Source organism: Tribolium castaneum, chromosome 4 (assembly GCF_031307605.1).
Source record: "Tribolium castaneum strain GA2 chromosome 4, icTriCast1.1, whole genome shotgun sequence".
Lineage (NCBI taxonomy): Eukaryota > Metazoa > Arthropoda > Insecta > Coleoptera > Tenebrionidae > Tribolium > Tribolium castaneum.
The window spans coordinates 21,551,122-21,578,338 of NC_087397.1; the positions used below are offsets into that span (position 1 = coordinate 21,551,122).

The 27,217-nt window shown below is 32.3% G+C and overlaps 1 protein-coding gene across 1 annotated transcript; it reads right to left on the minus strand.

The window, feature by feature from the left end:
- Window positions 1-14,658: 14,658 nt before the first annotated feature.
- LOC656464 (uncharacterized) lies at window positions 14,659-23,369 on the minus strand. Its single transcript, XM_971100.5, has 3 exons — window positions 23,216-23,369; window positions 19,098-19,273; window positions 14,659-15,482 (listed from the first exon to the last, which is right to left on the minus strand). The coding sequence occupies exons 1-3, from the start codon at window positions 23,239-23,241 to the stop codon at window positions 15,337-15,339; spliced, it is 348 nt and encodes a 115-aa protein (XP_976193.1). The 5' UTR covers window positions 23,242-23,369; the 3' UTR covers window positions 14,659-15,336.
- Window positions 23,370-27,217: the final 3,848 nt, after the last annotated feature.

A 27,217-nucleotide genomic window follows, 5' to 3' on the forward strand; every position in this document is an offset into this window, starting at 1 on the left:
AGTACTCCGGCCAGCAGCACGGCCCACAAAGCGACAGCAGGAACCAACAATTGAGGACGGGAGAGAAACGTAAACGTTCAACTTCGTCACAGTCAACAGAAGGGGAAAACGATGCTCGACCGCGAGCATCCCAGGTTAAGTTAAATGTTTTTTCTATAATTAAATCCGCTGCCGCAGGTAACAACAACATACAAAGGGTCGTGCCGGAGATTAAGATCCAAATCTCTCAACAACAATCAGTCACCGCGCTTTTAGACACCGGAAGTGAAGTCAGCTGTATTTCCGAAGAAGTTTGGTCCAAGTTGATCGAGACCGGAAACAAACCGCCCACATTACCGGTTACCTCAATCCATCTTCGTGGAGCCATCGGCCAGCGAAGTTGCCAGGTTGTTATTCAGTGTTACCTGGAAATCAAAATCGACGAACATCTCTACCCCGTCGTGGCGCTTGTCGTTAAAAATTTAATCAAGCCAACCATTTTGGGAGCAGACTGGCTAAATGAACAACGCGCGGTCATCGATTTCGATAACAACGAAATCCTTTTGAGAAACGGGGAGAAGCACCACAGTTTTCCGTTTAGAAAAACCACGGAGATACCACCGGAACCGGAGGATTATGTGGAAGATCTTGTTGGTCACATCGAAGTCAATCATTCGGCGCCGATCACGACTTGTAACAAAAAGCAACACTTAGAGTCACCCAGTGCCCTACAAGCCAAGGTGGACCCATTAAAAATTCCTGAGGCCGAGAAACGGAAATTAATACACCTGCTGCAAGAGTACAGATGTATCTTTAGTTTGCGTCCAGGGCTAACACACAAATACACTCACGAAATAAAACTACACGACAAGACTCCCTTCTTGAAACGACCGTACCCAGTACCTTTTGCTCTACGTCCTGCCGTCGACGCCACAATTCAGGAAATGTTAGACTTGGGGGTGATAAAACGTGAGGCGTCACCTTACGCAAGTCCCATGACGGTAGTGAAAAAGAAAGATGGAACGGTGAGAATTTGCCTCGACGCCCGAATGATCAATTCCAAAATGATCGCCGATTGTGAGTCACCACCCGCTGCTGACGAATTATTACGTCGATTTCACGAAATTCGCTACATGTCCACCATTGATTTGAGATCGTCGTACTGGCAAATCCCACTTTCGCCAGAAAGCAGACAGTACACCGCCTTTCTGTACAACGGTCGCAGTTACACATACCAAGTCCTACCTTTCGGGTTAAAAACTGCTGTGGGTTCATTCAGTCGTGCAATGGACGTAGTGTTAGGAACAGAAGTTCGCGAATTCGTCGTGAATTATATCGACGATTTGTTAGTGGCTTCCGAAACGCTAAACGAACATTTGGAACATCTCCGACAAGTTTTCGAAAAATTGAAGCAAGCTAGAATGACGATAAATCTCGAAAAATCCAATTTCATACAAAAGGAAGTGAAATTTCTGGGGCACATTCTCACAATCAACGGTATCAAAGCCGACCCGGAAAAAATCAGCGCCATCCGAAATTTTCCGGTTCCCCAGAAAACTAAACACGTTCGAGCCTTCCTGGGACTTTGTAATTTTTATCGAAAATTTTGTGCTCGATACAGTGCAGCCACACAAGACTTAAACAAACTACTTCGAAAGGGTGAAAAATGGAGATGGGGACGAAATGAACAAGAAGCTTTCGATCGTGTGAAAGAGCTGTTCCTCGAAGCTGTGTTGTTACGTTACCCCGACCTGAATAAAATATTCTACGTCCAAACTGACAGTTCTGGTTACGGATTGGGGGCGGAATTGTATCAAATTCAGGAAGACGGTTCGCGAGGTGTGATCGCTTTTGCAAGTCGCTCTTTGAAAGGACCCGAACTCAACTACACGACTACAGAAAAGGAATTACTCGGCGTCATTTTTGCCTTACACAAATTTCGAATCTACATCCAAGTCACAAAAATCATCATCCGAACCGACCACCAAGCTTTGAAATTTCTGAGCCGTTGTCGTTTGCTCAGTGAACGCCTAACTCGATGGACTTTGATACTAGGACAGTACGACTACGAAATCGAGTTGGTAAAAGGAAAGGATAATGTAGTTGCCGACATCCTGTCACGATACCCGTCCGACGGTGAAGCCAGTTATGAATATCCACGTGAACAACCAATAGTTGCAATGTTTGAAGTCAACAACACACCTGAAATTCTCCAACTGATGTCCGATCTCAAACAACACCAATCAGATGATCCTGTTTTGAGTCAAATAATTGCCAACAAACAATCCGGTGCAGCTGCTCCAGATGCGAGAACTCAACGGGTTTGGTCCCAATATAATTTCACAAATAATGTGTTAGTTCACAGATCTCAAAATTCAAACGACGTTTGCCTGGCCATACCTGAGAGTTTGGTAATTAAGCTCGTGGATTACCATCACCAACTCCTGGGCCATTTCGGGGCAACCAAAGTGTACAATTCCATGAAGCGCGAGTACTACTGGCCGAACATGTATCGTACAATTAAGAAACGTCTACGAAGTTGTGACCTTTGTCAGAAGACAAAAAGTTCCAACCGTCCACATCAGGGTCCATTAACGCCAATCCTTTACGACCACATTGGAGACCTAGTTTGCGTCGATTTCTATGGGCCTTTACCAACAGGTCGATTGGGGGCGTCCTATGTATTTGTGGTCATTGACGTCTTCAGCAAGTTTCTCAAACTTTACCCACTGAGAAAAGCCACCGCCAAAATCGCTGCCAAACGTCTCATAGAGGATTTCTCTGGGTACATCAAACCCAAATGTGTGTTAAGCGACCACGGGACACAATTTATTTCGAACACTTGGCAGAATAGTTTGAGAGCTGCCGACATTCAACCAACGCTCTCGTCGATTCGTCACCCAGAATCGAACCCTAGCGAGCGCGTAATGCGGGAGCTGGGGAGAATTTTCCGAGCGTATTGTAGAGAAAACCACACCAGTTGGGTCAACCATTTGAGCAACATCGAAGATTGTTTGAACTACGTGCCACACATCAGTACCGGATTTTCTCCATATGAAATCCTGTACGGCAGAACACCACCAAACCCACTAGATGCAGTCACATCGGGTTTACTGCCTGTACGTCCGCCACTCACGAGAGAAGAAATTCATGAAAAGGCTCGCGAATACTTGAGACATCACGCGAACTTACGGCAGAAAAACCAAAAGGGTGAAGTTACCGTACTGGAAATTGAAGATTGGGTCCTACTGAAGAACAAAGTGACTTCCGATACCAGAACCCACCAATTCGCCAAGTTCATGCCTTTGTACAGTGGTCCGTACAAAATAATCGCCAAGCCTCATCCAAACACATACCAAATCGCCGACCCAGTGACGAACGAAATTAAAGGTGTATACAACATGACAAATTTGAAATTCTACCACCGACGAGACGACTAAAATAAAACCGCAAGAAGTTCATGAGGGCCAATCTCGAGGCGTATCTACCAATTCGAGCGTTTCTGACATTATGGGCGCATCCACCATCTGGTGATTCCACCATTCCGACCACCAACCAGAGGACAGCAAACCTACACGCGGTGTCTTACGCTGCATCTACGAAGCAACGCAAGACAGGGGGCGAATGTGATGATCGCGGTATTTAAAATTTTATTTTATTAACCAGCGCAAAATATTCGGAGTCAGTTTAAACGTTTAGTTCTTTGACAATATTAATTCAACTTCAATTCAAAAGTTGCAACAAATTTTAATTTAACTTATTTATTCCTTTGTTAGCATTAAAATGTTTAGAAAATTATCGTTCCCACGAAACTTTCCAAGAACTGTTAAAAACGTTATAAATCGCCAAATTGGGTGGTCGAAAGGCCATGTGTTTTAACAAGTGGATATGCAAAGATATGGGGGTTGGCGACGGCCTGGCTCTGCACCACAGTCGCCCAGCTAATCCAATGATTTTCTCACAAAAGCATAATTAATTTACTTTCGTTTAAAATAGCCAAAATTTATTGATAAACCTAAAATTAAATCCAAAATTTTGTTTAGAAATTAACTAGTCACGTTTCAAAAAGAAAGGAATTTATGAGCCAATTTAAGGCACGTTGATGATCAGTAAACAACTCGAGAAAGAATCAAAATTTCATCTTATTCAAAAATTCCCGTAACGTTTCGTACCAAAAAGTTGAGTCTTTATGCAGTGTACTCCAGTCATCAAATAAAATTGAATAATTTATTTTATTCGGCGTAATTGTTAACAAATTGTTGCAAAACTTCAAGAACGAATTGGTCGATTGAAATTCATGTCTGTTAACTAGATTAGTATAGCCAAAACGACGTTGGTCAAGTGCCGCTTGAATAGGGGGTGTTGACAAATTCGTTACAGAACAGAGCTTTTTAAAAGAATATCAAATTACAAGCACACATGTGCATTCCTTATAAGAAATTGCAGCGAAATTAACGTTTTCTTTGTTAAATCAACATCAGATCACGAAACCAGTAGTTTAGAAAAACACGCGAAATTTTTCTGAACATTTTGATGTAAAATTTAACCCTAATATTTAAGGCGCAGCCGTCGAAATTCGGATGTATAAATCATTCTATTTAATTAAATTATTGTAAGCAAAAAAATTGCATGACACGATTGCTGCCCGTTACTAACATAATCCTAAGAGGAAAGTAGACAGGAAAATCCCTAAGGAAATTGGAGAAAAACGCGGAAATGTTAAAATAGTACCGGTGTAGTACTGGGGGCGACATCTAACAAGGGGTAGTACGACCAAAATTACAGTTTCCTCACGGGGTTCTTCCTTATATTTTCTGTGTTATTTAAACAAACAAAATTTGTTGTTACACAAAATTCATTTCATTGTGTTCCCAAAAACAACTTCAGACCTGACAACAACCAATTTTGGAGTTTAATTTCTCTTTCAGGATATTTGGGGAAATTCCATAGCGTTCTTGTATTGTATTCAGTTCAGATCGACGATTACCAAATTTAATGTTTAATTATAATGAAATTGTTAATCGGAAAACACCCCAGCTGTTAATTAATAATAATATTTAGAAAGTTAAACAAGGTTTGATCAAATGCCAAGACATCATAAGAGTCAAATTTGCAAAATTTCGCATATGTGGAAACTACTTAACAAGGGTAGTGGGGTAAGCGAGTTAGTGTAGCTTACGCAAGATGAGCCCTTGACTTTAGGAGGGATTCGATTTTTGACGGTCTTTCGAGGTAGTCGATTGTCGTGTTGCCCTTTTAAATTTTTATAAATTTAAAAAACATCTTCGTTTACCTTTTAGTGCGTCTAAATTGTACTAAGTGCATTTAAGCGTAATTTTAAATTAAATTAATTTAAATTCTTGAATTAAGTGATAGCGTTAGTGATTAGTGAGTAAGTTAAAAACGAGACAAGTTTAGTGTTCGTTCGATTAGGTAGTGCTGCGAACTACAACACCTGGGAAGCAGCTAACCCCCTGCGTTAGGAGGATTAAAATTTCTAGGTAGGCCCTCAAAAGGATTAATTAATTTTTTATTCATTTAATATTATAATATTAAATCATTTAAGTCATTTCGAAATAGTGATCATTATCATTCATTTCATAAATTCTCTCGTAACCACCAAGTTATTAAGCATCGGAAATGCCGAAAAGACCAGTAATTATTTAAATTCTTGTGCTTCGTCTTACGTCAGCTATATAAATTTTAAATAAATCATTTTCAACTTAAAATAACTCGCAACAAACAATTTCATATTTTTCAATTCAACCATCCCACCTTTAAATTACAATATTAAAAGTTCTTTATATTCTTTGCTTCTAACTTCTAAATCTGTTACGACAAATTTGAGTGAAACGGCATCAAACAAATATTCAACTACAACAAAAGTCTAAATCCAAAACCCACGGTGCTATTCAAACTGTTGTACACAGATAATTTAAGGTTGCATACACCAAAATATTACGAAATAGAAGGATTTGTTGCTAGTTAAGGATAGGTTTAGAGTAGAACGATTTCTCTTCCGCAACGCGTTAGGCGATAAAGCAAAAGAGTGTTTCTCTTTTGCGTCCAGATCAGAAATTACAGGCTCGTGAGTTGGCCATCTTCATGGGAAGAGTCGTAGTCCCCGGGGACGCTCTTCCCCAACTTTAACAAGGTCTAAGACGCGGTGGCAGGTCGTAGTTTCCGCCCGTTGTACTTAGAATGGACGTTGTAATTCCCGTCCCAACGGCAAGTACTTCCACGTACTTGCAGGCTACTACGGACGATCGAGCAGACATAATCATCCGTGATTATCTGTAATAAACTGATATCGCGACATGGCAAAGTTCTGCACAAGTCTTTGTCAAAGCTCGTGGACGGAAAACTTTAGAGAGAAATTACTTCTACATTTATTCAGATTGATTTGTAAAAGCTTGTATGTCCGGGTTTTATTCGTAATTCATTCTAGGTGTTGATCACCTGACTTTTACCGGAGACGGAATTTCGGCACTAGGGCGCAAAATTCAATGCGATGCACGTATCAAAGATTCCGCGAGCATGTTATAATCCGCCTTTGGTACAAGTAATTTAGAAACGCGTTGTCAATTGCCTGGATCCTATGAGTTCGAGCAATATCATCTGAAACGTAGGTTAATTTATTTGGACATTATCGAATTAAATTAATTCATGTTAAATATTAACGTCATATCATATCAATAAAACTTTTTCGTATCACTCAGCAACTTCGAAACTATTTACTTGGAATTTCAAACGAATTGTGGTTACGACTCTGAGATATGTTTTGACGACATTACTATACAAAAACAAATAACAATTGGCCAAATTTGATCAAACTTTCATAACCATTGATTATTGTAATCCATCCAACGGAATATTCATTATTCTTGTAATAAATAACTTTGGAGGAAACTTGTGGTTTAAATTTCTTCTCCCATGCGTTTTGACACTACTTTGAATCCGGACTTGCGTTACGGATAAATCCGGAACCCTTTCTGATAAGAATTAAGATCAAATTACGATATCATTATAAGAGTGACTTCGTACATCAAAACAACACAACGTAGGTAAGTGAAATGATCATGTAGCGTATCAATTAACTAGACGAGCCAAACCATTTCAAAAAAAGAAAACAAAAGTAAAATTCAAGATTAATTAAATAAATCAATTAAAATAAGTTGTAAATCATTTAAACATCGATCAACCATCATCAATCACAGTCTCACTACAGTACTTTGAAAACGGGGTAGATTTAATAAAAAGTGCTGTGTGCTGAAGGGGCCTACTAGTACAAAATTCAAAACGGGATAAAATCTTTGAAAAATGTTAATTTTAAAATATACCTTTAAAATCGGAGTGTTTTCACGATTTTTTCTGTTAACCCTTGAAAAACGGGGTGTTTTACCTTAAAAAGTGCTGTGTGCTGAAGGGGGGGGCTCTTATGGTAGTTTTGAAGGAATAAATTTTCCTGTCAAAATCCAGGACATACCTAAATTTGAATCACATAATAAAATTAATGTTACTGTGTTTAGTTACAAAGAACAAATATATTCTCCTTTGTATCATAATAAGAAGCGATTCTATGAAATGAACAATCATTATTGTTGGATCAAGAATTTGAGTCGATTGTTAAATGATCAGTTGGAAGTAAATAGAAACAAAAAACATTTCTGTAGAAGATGTTTAAACTACTCCGCTAGAACTGAAGATACTTTAAAGAAACATCAAAATGTGTGCTTTAGTAATGAACCATGTTTTCCGAACATGCCTGAAGATAGTGTATTAAAATTTTAAAATATTCAAAGAATGTTAAGACATCTGTATGTAATTTATTCCGATTTTGAATCTATTCTGAAACCTATTCATACATGCGAACCAAATCCTGAATCATCATATACTCATAAAACACAATCTCAGATTTCTGAAACAATTTTTGTTTAGATGAGTTTCCAGTATCCTCACACAGAAGTGCTTCGTAATGTGAACAGTTTGGAGGCCTCTTTGTTTAATGTTTTTGGTGTCGATTTATTATTTACATGATTGAAGCATAAGTTTAAAAGTTCCATGGAATCTGCTCATAACCAATAACCAGAGGAAGACTACAAATGAGCATCAGAATCACTGTGCTCTTTACCAATTTCTCAAAGGTGAGAATGTCCTCACAGTTCTGACGTTTTGATGTTCAAAATTATTGACAATTTGAAGAACCATTAAAATTACAGCGTTATTACAAAAAATGTCGAACCTTGCAAAAGTAAATTGCCTATTTAAATACATTCTCGATTCAAATCTAACATCTAACGTGACCTTCAACGAATATCTTTTTGAGTATCCTCTTTAACAATTTTATTTATTGAAGATTAAGCGTAGAATCAGGCACTTAATAAAGCTTTTCAAGTCTGTAAATAATGCGGTAGAGCTCGGAAACTCTGTAAACGACCACGATAGGCGGAGCCAATGCGTACTTCATCGTGTGGTGAGATTGAGCAGTGGCGTAGCAAAAAACTATTCTATGATCAAGAAGGGTTTGACATTTATAATTTGTAGTAGTTATGATTTCCTCTATTCAATAATAGCAAGATGAAATAGTAAAAATCATATCTAATGCTAATACACGTTGATTTCCTAGAAATACAAAGCAGAGACGTCGAATAAATAAAAATACACAATGAGTAACGAGTAAAAACGCGTTTATTGCAAAAAAATTTTCTACTGGTATCTTTACTATAACTGGTAATATTGAAATGTTAAACTTTAAGACGAATTCCCTACACATGTAAATACACGCCACGCCACTGTTTTCTGCCAACACCCCTAATTTATAGATTGGACTCGTCCGTGACGAGTTTTCGTCTCTGCGCTCTCCTACCACCGTGAACGATCTGTCATTTTGCGGACTCTATATGTCGAATTTCGATAGTTGCGCCCTCTCTAGAATGTATAATCGTTATTGTTGACATGTCAAGGTCCGTGTCGCTACTTTAGTATATCCACTGGCTTTGTTGTGTGGGAGATTCGAATCCCTGTCCTGGCAATAAATAATTTTTGTTTTTTTTTACGTAAAATTTACCAACAAAACAAATTGAAATAGAAAAATAACTTAGTGGACTAACAAGTTAATTTACCTCTGCTGTTTTGTCAATAATATTAAAATTTACGCAAATTTTTATGATTCTAGTTCAGCGATTCTCAAAATTTGGGACTTTAATTCCAGAACGATTTTTTGGGAAAACTATGCATTTTTGATTTACATAAATTTTGCTTAATCGATTTGTCTTGCCATTCTCTATTTACCTTTAAATTTTGCTAAACCATTCCCTAATACGATCAATAAAGCGATCAGTAAAAAATCCGATTTTGATCAGTAAAAATAATAAATGATCAGTATTTAATTATTTTGTGTACAGTAAAAAAATAAAAGTGTTCGGTATAACATAATATTCTGCACAGTAAAAATAATAGACAAGTAAACCACGCATAGTTCAGTGTAAAGTGCCCTGTAAAAAAATCGTATATGCACACACAGTTTAAAATAATAAACGCCCAGTAGCTGCATTGCAGGCTGAGGCTTTGCCCCCGCTAACTAAAAGGAATTTGTAATTTGATTACTTTATAACAGATTACTCAAGTAATTTGAGTAACTAATTACAGATTAATCTAATTACAGAGTAGTCTAATTACAATGTAATCTGATTACTTTATTCAATTACATTATACATAATTTATAGTAATTACTTTTTTATTAAATATATTTTTAAAGATATACCATAAAAAGCCTAAATATCAGTTTAACTTAAAGAATGTAAAATTTTTATTTTGCACCCCCTTACGCTTGCAATTTCCAAAACGTCCAAAACATGCGTTTTTTATCTTTAACCAAAACTTAAAACACCAATTTCTATAAATATCCTAATTTCAAACAATTTCTAATTTTTTGTACAATTTTTAACCCCTATTTAACCACCCTACTCCTTTCAGGATGAAATTTTTAAAAAAACTAAACACGTGTTTCGTAATTTTTTAGCAAAGATCCCATTACCAATTTTATGATATATGCATATTTGACAGATTTTCTGGAATTCAAACTTACATACCCCATTTAACTTCCTCAGGGGATGATTTTCTAAATTAATCTAAATTATTAATTACAAAGTAACCGATTACTTTTCAATTGAATTAATATGTAATTTATTACAGCTATTAAAAAAGTAATTGCAATTACGATATAATTGATTAATCTGTAATTGGATTATTAATTTAATTACATTGTAATCTGATTACGCCCAACTCTGTTTTTACTTTGTATCTATCACTTTTAGTAGGCGTTTAATAGTTATGCTGTGCATTTATCATTTTTACTTAACAAAAATACTAGTCGTTTAAATAAAATACCGTGCATTCAATTTGAACCTATAAGGAATCACCCTATGATGGTGGAGGTTAAACGTGGAAAATTACAATAGTGATTTTTACCAAGCGCCTTTGAGAATATGAAAGCGGCACAGTTGGCAACACTGATGTGCTCCAGTTACTAAAGTCATGAACCTCTCATGAACGGACAAAACGCTCCGCAAACGAGACATCTGTTTGATTCTATTACCAGCTGTTTATTTCCTTTTGTATTTTGTTACGTGTCTACATGAACATTTAATGCATTGCGTAGTGTATGTGAAAAGCTGTGTAGTAATGGCACCCAGAAAGACTTTCTTTACACTTAGGCAGAAAATCGAGGTGATTAATGTTGCAGAGCGAGAACATTTAAGTGTTCGCAAATTAGGTGAACGGTAGGTTATTATTTAAAAAAACTATTAACTTTATTCCAATTCATTTAGCTTTAACATTAGCAAAACTCAAGCCGCACATATTGTAAAACACAAGGACAACATTCGTAAACGATGGCAATCTGGTGAAAATTTGGACCAGAAAAAAAGAAAACTAAAAAATGAGGCAGCACAGATTGACAAGATGTGTTTTGAGTGGTTTGTCCATGCTAGAAATCAACAGATTTCCATAACAGGACCGCTAATAAAAGCCAAAGCTAAAGAAATAGCCAGTGATTTACAATATCATAAGTTTAGCGCATCTGATGGCTGGCTACAAAAATGGAGGAAAAGACATAACATTAACTTTAAGTGTAATAAACCCATATTTTCAGAAGATGACCAGTCTGAAAAAAATAATTTGGAGCAAAAGTTGTTAATTAAAAATGAAGTAAATGAGCAGATAAGCGAAAATATTGCAACAGAAGAATTCATAGTGAAACAAGAGCAAGAAAGTGACGAAGAAGAACAAGGTGAAGATTTTGGTTCCATAACTTGTTACGAAGACGCGTTAAAAGTTGTTAAAAGTCTCAAAAACTTTTCAAAAGGCGATTTTTTTGCCTTAGAGCATTTAAAGAATCTTGAATTTCATTTCCAAAATTGTTTTCTACAAGAAAAATCCAAAAATTGTTAGATTTTTTACAAAATAGACTTGTTGTATTTATTGAATAAAAATTATAAACCACAGTTGGGGGAATTGTTTTTATGTATGGTTATGATTTGATATCTTTTTGTGAGGCTTTTTGTTAGGGGACAGCTCCTAAAAGCGGACAAAAGATTGGAAGCGTTGGTGTCCGCTAATAAGAGCTTTCTATATTTATTATTGGCCCTAATTTGTTTAATTTTTAAATTAGTTAAAAAAAGAGATTTCACTGAATGAACAAAAGCAGTTAACAATGTTAATGAGAAAATAAGTTACTAACACTCCGCACTAAAAGTAGTACCGAATCAAATTTTGATTTTTATTTTAAAATCCTTTATTTTACGTTTCTAGAAGTGACAATGTTTAGGATTGAGATCCGATTATATGTTTGATTATACACAGTGTTCCAAAAAAGTATGACTTTGTAATAATAATTTTTTAATGCCATGGTATTATTTTTTTGTGCTTATTAGTGTATCCTTTTATCTTCTTACATTTCCCTATTTTTTTTTTCAAAAATGGGTTTAAGGATTACTGTTAAAAAATAATACACCCTTAGTTTTAAAAGTTAATGAAAATACAAACAGTGCTTTTTTGATAATATTATGACTAGGTAGGTGTTAAACAAGGTCTGAGAAACTTACAAATTAAATTATTGATCTGAGTTACTACAGATGTTCACAATTTACTTCAAAATTTTTAAATTTTGGTTATTTTAAATGGACACCCCTGCTTATTTTTACATCATTCGATGCGGAATTAGAAAACGAACATTTCTTTTCTTATTACAACCTTAACATAAATTCTAATTCTGCTGAAAACACGTTTTGTCAACGATTAAATGACTTTACTGATTAAAAGTTAAATATGGCAACCGTTTTTGGCAAATAACTCCGAATGTGTTAGGATTTAGGGTAGTGTTCTTATAAGAAAAAATCTTCCATTTTTAATTCTGCATCTAATACATTTAAAATAAGCAAAATAAAAAGTTTTAAAGTTTAAAATTTTTGGAAATACAATGTAATACAAACACCCTGTAGTAATTCAGATTAATCAAACTTAATTAATAAGTCTGTAAGACCTTGTTTAAAAAGTACTTACTATTAATGTCATCAACAAAGAACAGTTTCTATTTTTTATTAATAAATTTTAAAACCCAATTAATCCCCTTAGCGGGTGATTTTAAAAAAATAGGTGCATTGTCACGGAGATTACGTATGTATGTAAAATTCTAGTTCGTTTGGATGTCAGGAATCCTTTCAAATTTGACTCAGAAACTTTGAAACAGACAACAAAACAAATAATAATAAAACCTTTAAAAAAACACCTGTTTCCAAACAAAATATTTTCAGTATTTTTACTCAGACTGTGTATTTCTACACTTCTAAATAAAGCTTTAGATAATTAATTTTTTTTATGGAATACTTAATATTTCGTATTAGTCAAGAACCTATTTTATCAAGCTGTAAAAGAAGTTAGTTATTTAATTGCATAGAAATATTTGAAAATACAGCATTTAACAGATAAATTACAAAAATTTAAAAAGTTAACAAAAATCATTAAGTAGACGATACTTAAGTTTCCTTTGCAGAAAATAAAATACATACCAAGTTACACAATTAGTTAGTGCACTTTATCGAAAAAAGTATTAAAAAAATGTACGGAATAAAGTTGTACAATATGTTTTTAAATGATTCTCATCTAGTTCTCTGTGTATAAATGTCAAAACAAAAAATGTATAAATGTCAGTTATGAAATTCAAAAATTGCCATTCAATTAATTTTAAAAATTTCATTAAAATGAAACTGAATTGTTACACTGTAACACTTTTATTGTCGGAGCTTATTTCTGAATTGAAGACTTAATAAATGGAGAATGGTATAATTCGGCGTGTAAATGCCCTGTCATTAGTTCTATAAAGCTTCATTTCTGATTTTACATGAGAAATTCACAGACTAGATGAGAATTATTTAACATTATTTATTTAAATTATTTATACACATTGTATAAAGTGAAGTGAGATTGTTTTCATAGGTAAGTTAGTATTTATTCAAATTGAAAAAAAAAAGAGTTATAATTTGACATATGTCATCGTAAAGATTAATTGATAATTTTATCCAGATATATATATATATATATATATATATATATATATATATATATATATATATATATATATATATATACCGGGTGCTCAAAAACCGGCGCACCAACTCAATGGAATGTGGTAAAGAATTGCTTACATATAACGGTAAAAATAGTAAAAAAAATTCTTTGCATTAAAGTTATTGATAAATAACGAATTTTAAATAAATGATATGTGGCAACGTTGTCTAACAGTCGTGATCGCAATAGAATTTGATCAACAAAATTATTTTTGAAACGGTTTCCTAGGAAATAATTCCCAGCGTTGGCACATCTACAAACTGTGATTTTTTGATGAACTTTAATTTTTTTAAATTAAAAAAACTGCTAAAGTTTGATGGGAAATTTAAAAATAGTTGTTCATCGTTGTACGATTACTTAGTGTGAAACATAAAAACATTAAAAAATAATGAAAACTGAAGAAGTTAACAAAATAAGTTTGTAGCTCCAGATTTTTTAAAACATGACTAGGAATTTTTTCAAGATTTTTCCCGTGATCTACACATGCTTCTCAACAACGTACCACTGAGTTGGTGCGCCAGTTTTTGAGCACCCTGTATATATATATATATTTTTTTTTGAAAATAAATGTAATATATATATTATAACCATATATATATATATATATATATATATATATATATATATATATATATATACATGGTTTGTTATACTTTAAAAAAATACAAACAAGTTACACAAGGGTTCGAATACCAAATTGAAATACCCGATATATAAAAAATCGAAGTATATTTATTTTCGAAAATGTCATAGCGACCTTCGATTAAGATTTAAAAAATACCTTATTTTACCGTCAAAAAAAGTGCCAGTACTAAGTTTAATTTAATGCTTTTTTCACAAAAGTTGGTTAGACACTTATGAATCACCTGTAGTTTGGAATGAAATCTTTGCATAACTCGTTGATTTTTTTCGTCTACGTTGTCTTTACCGTTATTTAGTCAATTAATTAATAATAATTAATAAAGAAATAACTGCGCTATCGGACGCCACTAACGGAACTAACAAATAGACTAGGACGTTGCGTTATCACACTGTGATAAAAAATAAAACGTATTACCGGAAACTAACTCTTTATTGCCATACCATTAAATACAATCAGTTTGTACCATAGCAGCAAAACTCCAGTTATTACAGAATACTGTTAGTTGCCGAATTAACAACATAACCTATGTTTTGTTTTGTATTTTTTTTGAATTGAATAGAAAAATGAAAGCAGTACAAAATAAGCTATGTTTGATATGAACACATATTCTTTTAGAAACCAGTGTTAGTGAGGTAATGGCAGAGCTGGCTCCTAGAGATTCACCACATTTTACAATAACAAAATTCTTAAATCTTCTAAGACACTCAACATGTGCCATAATATCTTACATTAAATTCACAACACAGGACAATATTATTTAGACTGAAAACTAACGTTGATTTATGTAAAAAATGAATGTTTAAATACACAAATGCACCATAAATTGGCACCCACAACAGTAGAACATCGAACTTTTCCATACTAGTGGTGGGAATGTGTGTGTTAGTAACGATGCCAACAAAAATCAAACTAAAAAATAAATGCAATTTTCTACGAAACGTGGTGTCATGTAATAATACAAAATTTTGTATAATGTTAGGGCGACTAGTTTTTACACCAATTTGCAAACCCTAACATTACACAAGTACGGAAATAAAAACACAACTTAAAATTAAAATCGTTTTTTTTTCTGCGTCGTCGCTTTTTTTTTAGGCTGCCACTTCGGCTTCGCCATTCGATTCCGCTTCAGTGGTTTCAGCCAATTTGGCCTTTTTCTCAGGGGATGCACCTTCAGCGGGAGTTTCGCTGGTGGCGTCACCACCCGTTGATTTCCGCTTCACTGAACACACCTTATCTGAAATAAAAATTTTATCAAATAAAGGTTGAATTGTACTGTAAATAGTTGGCATAGACAAGGTACTGCGATCATTTGTTTTTGACAGTGGCCAATGTCAAAAACAGATATGTTAGGTCAACTTTTATGACTGAATTTTTACAAACATGTGACAAATAAATGTTTTCTTTTTTTTAACAATTGTGAAAGTCAAAATTTCCACAAAACAACCTTTGGTTTATGTCAGTTATTTTTAAATGTCACAAAAGCTGCATATACATAAAAATATATTACACCAAAAAAATGAAGAATGACGCTGAAGAATACAGCATAACGTATTAGCTGTTTCAAAACTATAAAAACTGCAACGCCGCATTTTGCCAAATTATTTTTTTAAATAAGGTTGATGATAAAATTGTAAAATAGTCATTAATGATTAATTCGATATTTCATTGAAAGAATAAACTACATAAGCTATTATTTTTTTGAAATGCATAAAGAATTTATAACGGCTAATTTTTAGAGAAAATGCGACGTTGGCATAAAACATAAAACAAGAAGCAAAAGGAATTCTAGACAAAAAAACTAGAGATAGGAAAAATATGCTTTTACGAGTAGTTTATTGCGAAAATTGTTCACTTCTTTAATCAGATGAGAGGAATTTTATAACTTAATTGTATTGTAGGTTTTAAACTTGGATATGTGAGATCATCAATACTAGGCACAGAAACTTAATGTCAACTTTTTCTTGAATGAAACAAGTTTACAGAGTGAAGGAGCAGGATTTTATAGATAAACACTGACAGAAAATAATTATATATTTGGCCTACTGACAGCCAATAGACTTCTTTAATTTTTTGCGCGATACCTACATGGCCAAATTTGTATTTTGTACGTTTGCAAATTTTTTTGATGTTTAAAATTCAAAATATTTTAGTTGGAATATAAGACCTTTTTACAATCAAAATGACAAAATATTCTCTAAATCGTATATTACCAATTTTGAGATTAATTTTCGAGTTTATGTTTACTATTTAATAAAAATTGACGAACATTTAATTTTAATTCAAACCAATGCTTTTAGACATAATGAAAATTTCATTTAGAGCTTGATTAATAAAATTGCAAACTCGTTCTACATCACTGGGATTAAAAAAAAAGATTTAGCTTCATCTAAATTTTCATTAATAAATCAACTTGTTCGTCAAAATGGAAACTCAAACTTGTTTAAAGTTTACGAATCTGTTTTCATTTCTCATTCACAACTAACAGTTTGAGATATTGTCAAAGTTTAATTTCTCAAAGTACAGTACAAAGCGATTAAAAAAGTCTTATAAGTAAATATATTATTTGAGAACGTATTATATTAATAGTTCAGATGTCAAAAATTAAAACATCAACTTAAATAAAATCTAACAACAATAATTTGCTTAATTTTTTTGGCATTAGGCTTGGATTACACATAAAAACGTTTACTTGATAGACCGACTTTTCGATCGCTTTTTATTAGTTGTTATACTTTAGTTTTTTTTTTAATTAATCAAAGATCCTAAATTTAAATCCTTGTCTAAAGTCAAAGTTTGGACACTGTTTAAAATTTAGTATGTCAAAAAACCAAAGCAAACACTTCTGAAAATTCAGACTTAATCAAAAATAACTCACAAAATTTATATCTTTGTTATGGCTTGCTTAAAAAAAAAAAGAAAAACTACAAATATATTGATTTAATCTTTGTAAATATCCCCTTTAATATCATAGCAACAATTATGACGTTACTGATTTCTGAGAGTATTAGCTGTCTCAAAACTATAAAAACGCCAACGCCGCGTTTTCTCTCAAAATTAGATGTTATAAATTATTTATGCACTTCAAAAATTGGTATCTAATGTAATTTATACTTTCAATGAGAGATCTAATCATTAATAACTATTTTACAATTTTATTAATCTTATTTAAAAAAATAATTCGGTAAATTGCGACGTTGGCGTTTTTATAGTTTTTGAGACAGCAAATCACTTCCTTATCTACAAAAAAAAAACTTGTTTTATGTCATTTTTTAAAATAATGTAATTACCATAAGAACACACTTAATATGGACGTTAAATACGAAAAAGGAACAAAAACATCTTATAAAATAAAACAAGAAAAAGAAAAAAATAATAAGTTTCTTATTTTATTTTCTCCTTTTTTTAATTTAATTTTTTATTTATTATACTTATCCGAAAGATAAAAGAGTATACAGAGCATTGCATAAAATTCTTTCAAAAAATCCTCGAACAGGTTGATTTTATTTTCATTAACAACTACATATTAGCTTTATTTGAGATGTGACGGCATTTTTCTAATAGTAAGTAAAAGAAATAAAAAAAGTGAAATAAGAAAGTCTAAAAAAAGTTATACATAATTTTACACGAAATACTTTATTTTCTCTTCTGACTTTATTTTATAATAAGAAATGAGTGAGTTTTAAGGTATTTATTTTTTGTGTTTAGAATGCGTAATGTTTTCATCGTAATTAGTATTAAAAAAAAACAATAGCCAATTATAAAACAAGGCAATAACAATAGATATTTATTTATTAATATTTTGTTTCATGTAATTTTTCTATTATTATTGTTAAAAAGATAAAGTATACTATCAAAAAAGATAACAAAGGTTTGAATTTTATGCCTTACATCTACATAGTTAAGTCTGTTTAATTCTTTATGGTAAAGTGGGAAAACAATTGAATAGGTTTTTGATAGTGAGATGCTTTTGACTTGGATTTTTTTTTATCAAATTACCAATATGGTTTTTGTTTTAATTACGATTGTTTATTAATTCAATATTTTTTTTGTTAAAGAAGTTTTTTGTTATAAGCTGTTTCAAAACTATGTATTCATTTCTGTTCATAGTAGAATTGCAACAACGCATTTGTATTTTGCCGAGTGAAGAATAAAGCACAAATTGAGAGTTTCTATAAATGAAAAGTATTCTGTGCTAAACTAAATCTCAGCAACACACTTGTAGCTAAGAAAATCCACCGGAAACTCAATTTGTGCTCCATTTTATATATATATGGGGTTATATTAATATATATATTACATTTATTTTCGAAAAAAAATATATATATACATATATACAGGGTGCTCAAAAACTGGCGCACCAACCGCAAATGCGCTGTTGCAAAATTCTACTATGAACTGAAATAGGATATAAACGCCAGTCGTATTTTACCAAATTATTTTTTTAAATAAGGTTGTTAAAAATGAAAAATAAATATTAATGATTAGATCTCTCATTGAAACTGCAAATTACATTAGCTATTAATCTTTTGAATTGCATAAATAATTTATAACAACTAATTTTGAGCGAAAATGCAACGTTGACGTTTCCATAGTTTTGAAACAGTTATTACATGTTTTATATTGTCAAAAATGGATATTTTATATAAAATTTTATGTCACTGAATTTCCGCCAACATGTGACATTGTCAAATTTCAACCGTGGTTTGACAAGCAATTTTTCAAGGCCATCCTTCAGTGTCAAAAATGGCAGTTAATTGTTTTTATTTTCATTGAATACTCGAAAGCAAAAGCATTAATACTTGACACTTAGTGTTGCCAACTTAATTTCAAAGTCCCAAATGTTGAGTACCTGTGTCGTCAGCGGCGGCAATGGTTTTTTTATTCTCAGCTTCTTTTCCATTTTCCTTCTCTGCCGCTTCCTCTCCGTTTTCGGCGACTTTTCCATTTTCCGATTTGGAATCCTCCTCAGTGGTTGGTTCCTCGGTTTTGGATTTGTCGACTTCCTCGACGGTGGATTGGACCTCTCTGACAAATTATAACAGTATTAAGATGACTGACTTCACGGCATTAGAACTTGTACAATTGTTTAAAAACCACCAATTCACGATTCGCTTAACGAACCACATCGTTTAATTTCATACACACGCACAAAATGATAAAAAATAAAGAAAATTTTTCTCAACTTTCCATTTAGGTCGTTCACCTTTTAACATTTTTAACTCCGCTGATACGAAAATATCTTATATCTTGTTAATTAATTTCAACCACGAATTTATCAAGAAGATGTTTTTATAAAAATTTACACAATTCCAGCTAAATAATGCTAATGAACTACAAACAGACAGTGACGCGCTCAAGGTTAGACACAAGGCAAGAATGTATATCTTTACAATTTTTTCATTAGTTATAAAAAAATTCCTGCACCTAATTTTGGTTCACTTTAATAAAAACCATTGTGGTGGAATTGACTAACCTGTTACGATGACAACTCATATAAAAGTTAATGCCAAAACTACCCAATTTCCACCACAATGGTTTTAATGAAAGTGAACCGAATGTACATTTTTTTTTTTTTTTGAAAGGCAATAGTATATTATACGAGTTTTATAAGACGTTCTATTGTGGCACGAATAGTTTTGCAGCACGACAAAGGAGTGCTCCGATAGAATGAGTGTCACAATTAAGTCTTTATTTTTTCTACTTTGGGGTGGTTGTTTTTTCAGATGAACGAACTATTTAAACAATAAAGTGATTTTTTAGCACTATGATAATATGTTGCCGAATTTATATTATATTTTTCATTCCAAAAAATCATCAAAATACCAGTAGTTCAAAAATGGAGCAATTTTCCTATTTTTCAAACATTTAAAATGCTTTTGGGAGAGAAAACTGCAGTTTTTGACAAAATTTGCTATTTTTTTGTTATATTGGCACATTTTTCAATCGAAATTTCGTCAAACATTAACCAAAGAAAAAAACACTAAATTAATAATATCTTTATAGCCCAGAATAAAACTGTAACTATTTACCATTTCACTCAAAAATATATATGGTTTGTGTTACTTTTTTACAAAAATAAAAATGTAAGAATGACAAACTGAAACACCGGTATGTTTTTAATATTCTTCCCTTGTAACAACCGCTTCTTAGTTTAGTTTGTTAGGTAGATTGGTACAAATTTGTAAATTTGGTAAAAGTGAAAATGCTTAGGCGTAAAAGTACAAATTTTATCTGTGGCAAAAGTGTCTCTTCAAGGCCTTTTGCAAAAAAAATTAAAACAATACGAGAAATAAATAAATCAGGACAAACATTTCATTATTTTTATGACTATCTTTTGAAAAATAATCCGACACTTCACAAGCAGGGATGGGCAAAATAATTAGTTAACTGATTATAACTGATGGGCTAACGGATTAATTATTATTCAAAATAGAAATCGTTCAGAATTCGTTTTATAAACCGAAAATGTTCCTACAGTTATTAAGTATAAATTGGTATAAGTATTATATTTTTTTATTGTTGAAGTTTTTTACTTTATCCCTTTCTATTTAATAATTACATAATATTCTTCACTAATTAACTGATAAAACTTAAAAAAATTGATCATGTGATTGTTGGCTCGCATTAAATTCAATAAATTAACCAATTAAAGGTCACATTGTTTCCAACAGTATTATAAAACCCCAGACTACTTTGATCAGAACTTTATTTGAACGCATAGAAGATTCACTTTGCTTAAAAGGGGTTGAAGTTTTCCATACAATAGACAAAGCAATCAATTTTACAGTTTTACAAAACCGGACATTTACATGCACTTCTGTAATAAGTACTCAAGGGTTTCTAATCGATATATCGAACCATTTCAAAGCGATACTTTCAGTCATGAATTAATGAAAACCTGTTCTTTAATAGAAAACATGCAATTGACTAGCATCTGACCGTCAATAGCGACCAAAACGAAGAGGTCAAACGTAATATCAGCTCTAAATTATTTAAAATCCTCCTGTTGTCATGCACTTTATACAGTCTGAATCTTTTAATACCTACATTAGAAACTTTTTAACTTCTATATAGTTATAATATTATAAGACCAAGATTGAAGCAAAATAATGTATTGATAACATTGAATTATTGGCCTCCCTGCTAGCTTGATTGTCAGCCGGAAGTTGAGTACAAAATTTTGACATTTAAATTTGATAATCAAAGTTGCCAAATTTCAAATTTGTCACCAACCTGACGACAAGAATCACAATCTTTAAAAAATCTAATATAGAGATAATTATTTTCAAATGGTTGAATTTCCGGATCGTTCGGTGGCAACTTTGAAATTTTAAATAGTAACCACTTATTTTTACTGTAAACCAAAAGAACTATATTCGGTTCACTTTCATAAAAACCATTGTGGTGCAAATAGCGTACTCGTGGCAATAACTTTTATATAAGTTGTCATGGTAACAGGTTAGTCAGCATCACAATTTATTAAAGTGAACCGAAAGTAGACATTTTTAACTAAGACGTTCTTCATGCACTTTTACACAAGGAATCTAAATCTGTCCTCGTATTTAACAAGGCATTCTTGATGTCAGAGTTACAACACCCAACTTTGATTTTTCTTATGGAGGCCATATTTGCTTTTTGTATTTTTGAATAGTATTTGTATTCCTGATTATAACGAATATAACATAATATGATCAAATCTTACATGCTGATCAAAATGGAGAAAAAAGCATTTTTGTATAGAGTGCTTTGCAAAAAACTTCAACAATTTTGTTTAACAGGTTTAATTGAATTTGGATCTGGAAGATTCAATTTCCCCAAAGATTAAACGACATGAAGTTTATTCTTCACAAAATGGTTGCACATTTAATAGAATTTTGGCGTTTTTTCCAAAGCCCTCTTTGCAAAAACGTTTTTTTCTTAATTTTAATCCGCATGTAAGATTCGATCATATCATGTGACACATCGTTGTAATCAGGAACACAAAGACTTTTCAAAAATATAAGTACATATCAAATATACCGTCCATAAGAAAAACCAAAGTTGAGAGTTGTAACTCTGACGTCAAGAACGCTCTGGAAAAGGAATGACCGATTTAGATTTCTTGTAAAAAAGTGCCTAAAAATTGTCTAGATCCTTTGGTTTTCGCTGAAAAAAATAAAACCGAAAATTACAATTTTTTGATTTTTCTCAATAATTCAAAAACTAAAAATGATATCAAATTTTCATTTAAATAATTGTTCGGCATAAAATTTCGCAACAAACACACTGTAGTAATCTTATTAACACTTTGTTTACTTAAATGACCTAATTGTTTAAATAGACGCCCTCTGGTAAATGACTGAACCAAATCACATTCAAATTTCCCGCATTTTTTTGGCACTTCATTTGTTTTTGTTGGCCTACTTCTCAAAAGTCAAACGACTGTGAGAATGAGAAACTTGGTTTCCGGTCGTTGAAAAAAGCAAATCATTGCACGGTTTCGTTACGATGCGCGGTCAAATAATTTCATGAATTCGAATTTTAAAACAAGTGGCGTCCTTGATCAAGTTACACAAATCGACGCTAGAGGGCCCAAGTCAATTAATTATTTCAGCCGGCACTTGTTTATTTACATTTGCCAAGCACTCGATAAAATTGTTGTAATAACTGAAAAAACGGTCGATTTCCTGTATTACATGAGGGCTGAGATAACGCTCAAACGATAAGAAAAAGGTGGCGAAAAACAACCCGGAAGTGAAAATTCGAAACGGTTTTTTGGGCAATTGGAGGCTGGTTTTGTCCCAAATGAGGGAAGAACAGCGAAATAGTGTTAAAACAGTTGAATGTGAAGTGTTATCGAACCGGAATTACCGGCTTTTCTAACACCTTCAACCGCCATTTTGCCGCGATGCCGCCAAAAACAAAGACCGGTGAAAATGGGTGTTTTTCAATGAAAGAAACGCACATTTATACAAAACATGGACTTACTTTTGTTGGGTCGTCTTGTCTGCCATATTTTTGTCGTGTGGGATGTTTTTTTTCAAAAAAAAATAGCAAAAACTAAGAGCGTGCACACCAACGTATACAAGCAAGCGAAACGATAGAGAAAATGTGAGACAGAAATAGAGAAAGGAAAGGAAACCTTGCGTACGCGGCTTCCTATTGGTCGAAACTTCGAGGTAAAGACGTTCGGGTCGAATCGGCGCGGAAATTTTTCGGCCGTTATGACTAAATTTACTTTATTGCCGTTATAATTTTATTTAAATATAGAACTAACTTGCACAATATTGATCGATTGTGGCGTCTAAATTAAATGGTCGACGAAAGTCGGTATATTAGTTTTCTGTTGGATTTTTCGGAAATCACACGAGATGCATCTGTCCTTATCTATGCTCTATTTACGCTTATTTATGGGTTATTTTTAATGAAAGCAGCCACCTCCGCTGATTTATAACAATGAAGAACAATACTTTATGCCTAGGTACGGTTTTACGCAGGTTAATGCACTTTTATTCTTTTGTAGAACCTCAAAGTGGGTTCAAGCACTGGTTCAAGCATTAAAAAAAGAGGGAAATAGACAGGCAGGAAGGAGGAAGCAAGCTACATACAGCGTGTTCTTAAACTCACGTACAAAAAAACTCGTGCTGGAGTGTTTATCTACAGAGTGAACTCGAGTTACTGTATCACCAAAAAATTAACGATCATACAGAATTCAGTTTTTGCTCTTTATACTTTTACACAATATGTGTTAAAATGATTTTCATCTAGTTAGCTTTGAAACTGATTTACGTGTAAAAATGCGGTGTTAATAAATCTCAAAACTGTCAGTTGTGAAATTTACAAATTTTCAATTAATGGAGATTGATTTTTAAATTTTACTGAGATTTGTATTTGATCATTTTAACTACAAATACCCGTTTACAACTCATCTCAATTATTTCAATTAATTAAAAAATTACAGCTTTCCAAAAAGTCGGTATGAAAATTGATTTTTGGATATTTTTGTATATGATTATCCGATTATTATGAAACTTGGCAATGTAAAAGACTATTAAAAGACGCTCTTTAATGTGAAGTAAACGGAAGTTATGCAAAGGTTGTACATTTCCGGTTGAAGTGGGTTCTCATCAGTTTTTGTTGACCATAACTTGTTTTTTCGGTCTATTAACACCCATTTTTTATGCCAAATATTGAAAGCTTATTAATTTTTCTTAAAAAATGGTACTCTTGCTCATTTCTCTAAAATGTATTGTTCTCGAGATATATGAGTATATGGGTTTAAAATAAACAGTGCAAAACAGGAAATTATGACTTTTGAGTGTTTGTATTACCTTGGATTCAGTCCAGTGGCGTAGTACCAGCTCGGGCCTGGGTTCCAAAGTCATTCGCGAGCCCCCATTACAGCCCCCATTCATATTTTACCTTAATATTCACCCATCTTATTTATATTCTATAAAAATGCTACTTTAAGAATATTACTAACTTGTTAGCATTTTTTGTAAAAAACAAAAATTTTAAATTTGAAATGAAATTTGGAATAAAAGTATTAGAACATGACGTGGATTTTTAGTGAATTACAAAAATAAAGTTCATCATTTTTGAAAACATTTTATAAAATATAATAATAAACTGCTGTACTAGATTCTTTATTTCTTGTAGATAGGTCTGTCCTCTGTTCTAATTTCTCTGTTCTAATTTCTCTGTTCTCATTTTACACAATATATAAATTTTAAGTAAATAAATTGTTAATAAAGTACTACACTTTACATCTTCACTTAACCAACACTCTTAAAAGAACTAAATGCAAATAAGCAAATCCGAACTGATTCTAATTTGTTACCTGGTCCGTTGGTTGTAGGTAAAATAAACCTTTTGTGCCCTTATCATTGGTGTCTTTTTTATTTAACGTTTTGTTGTCAATTAATCCTTCGACTAACGTAGACATTTTTATTAATTCGCAGTTTTATTTAAACCGTATCGCTTTATAATTGCAGACAAATAGTTGCTTACTGTCTGGGATGAATTTTGAAACAATTATTTTCATTGAGGTTTGAGTGGAAAGAGTTCTTGTCCGGGCCCTTGTAGGCTCCGGGCTCGGGTTCCACGGAACCCGCGGAACCCCGTGGATCAGTCCACTCTAAATGACACCACTTTGACACCATTATCAGTAGATACTGTCAGTTGCTTTTAATCCAAAGATTATTAAACATATTTAACCTTTTTAATATACGTATACAGGGTGTTTCACATTACTTTACGAGAAAAGAGCTTAATGTACGCACCTAAATATGCAAAAGACTAGTTACAAAAAATACACATTTAATTATTTAACTTTTGGAGACCCATGATAGAAGTTGTCAGAAATGTCAGAGTGATGACTGTAACACTAATAGACGTAAATTTCTGTTTTTTACAAATAATTATCAAAAGTATGATTCTAATCTATTTACCTTAATCACTAACTATCTAAAGACGTTGTAATTTTTTGAAGGGGTGAACAAGCTAGGGAAGACTATCTAATTTTTACGTATTTTACCAGTACGTATTGTTGGTGCCATTTTATAGGCGCAGGCTTCGTAAAATTATGTGAAATACCCTGTATGTCATCTCAGTTCACAGTAAAATTTTACAATAGCGCATTTAAATTTTTTGGGAGTTTTGAGAGTGTGTTAAACTAACTCTCAGGGTTAAATTTTAAGCCAAGAAAACCCACCAGAAACTCTCTGTATTTGTGCCAAGTAAGATGTATAACCATTGAAGCGTGATGAAGATTTAATAAAAACTCGAAACGTCGCGAAAAATATATATATATTTTTACATAATTACATAATTATAATTTTCAATTTTCAAATGTCATATCAAAAGTTATTATAGAGCTCGAAAAATATGCAAATATAAAGTACTACATGTACAGGATGACCCAGCAGTGGGTAATCGGTCTACAACTTTTTTGTTACTTGAAATAAGTATTGTCATGCCGTTTTTATTATCCGATTGATCGACTTAAAGTCTACTTACTAAAAATATTTTTATTATACACAGGGTGTTGTACAGGGTGCTGCATTTTGGATGTCCGAATAGGGGATTTCCGAAACTAAGAGCATTAGAGAAAAACTAGTGACACATTCTGGGGTCCGTTTTTTGAGAAAATAATTATAGTTAAAATCTCATCCCGCTACCGTCTTTTGTTTTCGACTTATAATCAAAAGTTGACATTTTAGTGAAATCTTAAAAAATTTTTTTTACTTATTATAAAAGATACACATTTGAAACAAAACATTATAGAGGCACTCTTTTACAGAAAATTTAATAATGTTATCATTGGTGTTTTTTTAATCATTCGTTTAGCTGTAATAACATAAACTTATTTTAGCTTATTTTTTTCTGAACTGAAAACAATATAAATATAGTTTGATATTTTTATATATTTTTGATAAAAAATATATTTGAAATATTTGAAAGTAGTTGGCCATGGAAAAATTATTTCACATAAAAGGTGTGAATAATCTAGAATTTTTGTGGACGGTTATTAAAGTAAAAAATGTGAAATTATAAAAATAAGCTATGTAATATAAGTTATTTTCAATTGAATAAATATACGAGCTTCACAGATTTAATTATGTAAAAAATGTACAGAAAATTGAAAACGATGTGTCACTACCATTTGATGACACTTTTTTATGATTTAGTGAAGTGCAATGGAGGTGACGTTGATAATTTGTATTTTTTTACCGCAGATGGAATTTGATTTTGGTGTTTAGATTGTAATTTTTTTGTAAAATAAAATTCTCTTGATACGCAATCATACAATTAAAAAGATTTTTCTTCTTCCGACATGTCATGTTTAAATGTTTAAAATTAGAAAATAGAATGACAATGTAAGCTTGCCATTCTAAATATAAAAACAAATAATTTTTATTATATGCAAAAATTTGATCTAATAATAATTTATTATGCTGTTTTTGAATTAACTAGAGATTAAAAAATCAT

What these genes read in the sequence shown, in the direction of transcription:
- LOC656464 (XM_971100.5), bottom strand. Translation starts at nt 23,241, where the DNA reads ATGGCAGACAAGACGACCCAACAAAA. An exon ending in GACAAGACGACCCAACAAAA is followed by an intron (nt 19,274 to 23,215) that starts GTAAGTCCATGT and finishes ATAATTTGTCAG; the next exon opens with AGAGGTCCAATCCACCGTCG. An exon ending in TGCCGCCGCTGACGACACAG is followed by an intron (nt 15,483 to 19,097) that starts GTACTCAACATT and finishes TTTTTATTTCAG; the next exon opens with ATAAGGTGTGTTCAGTGAAG.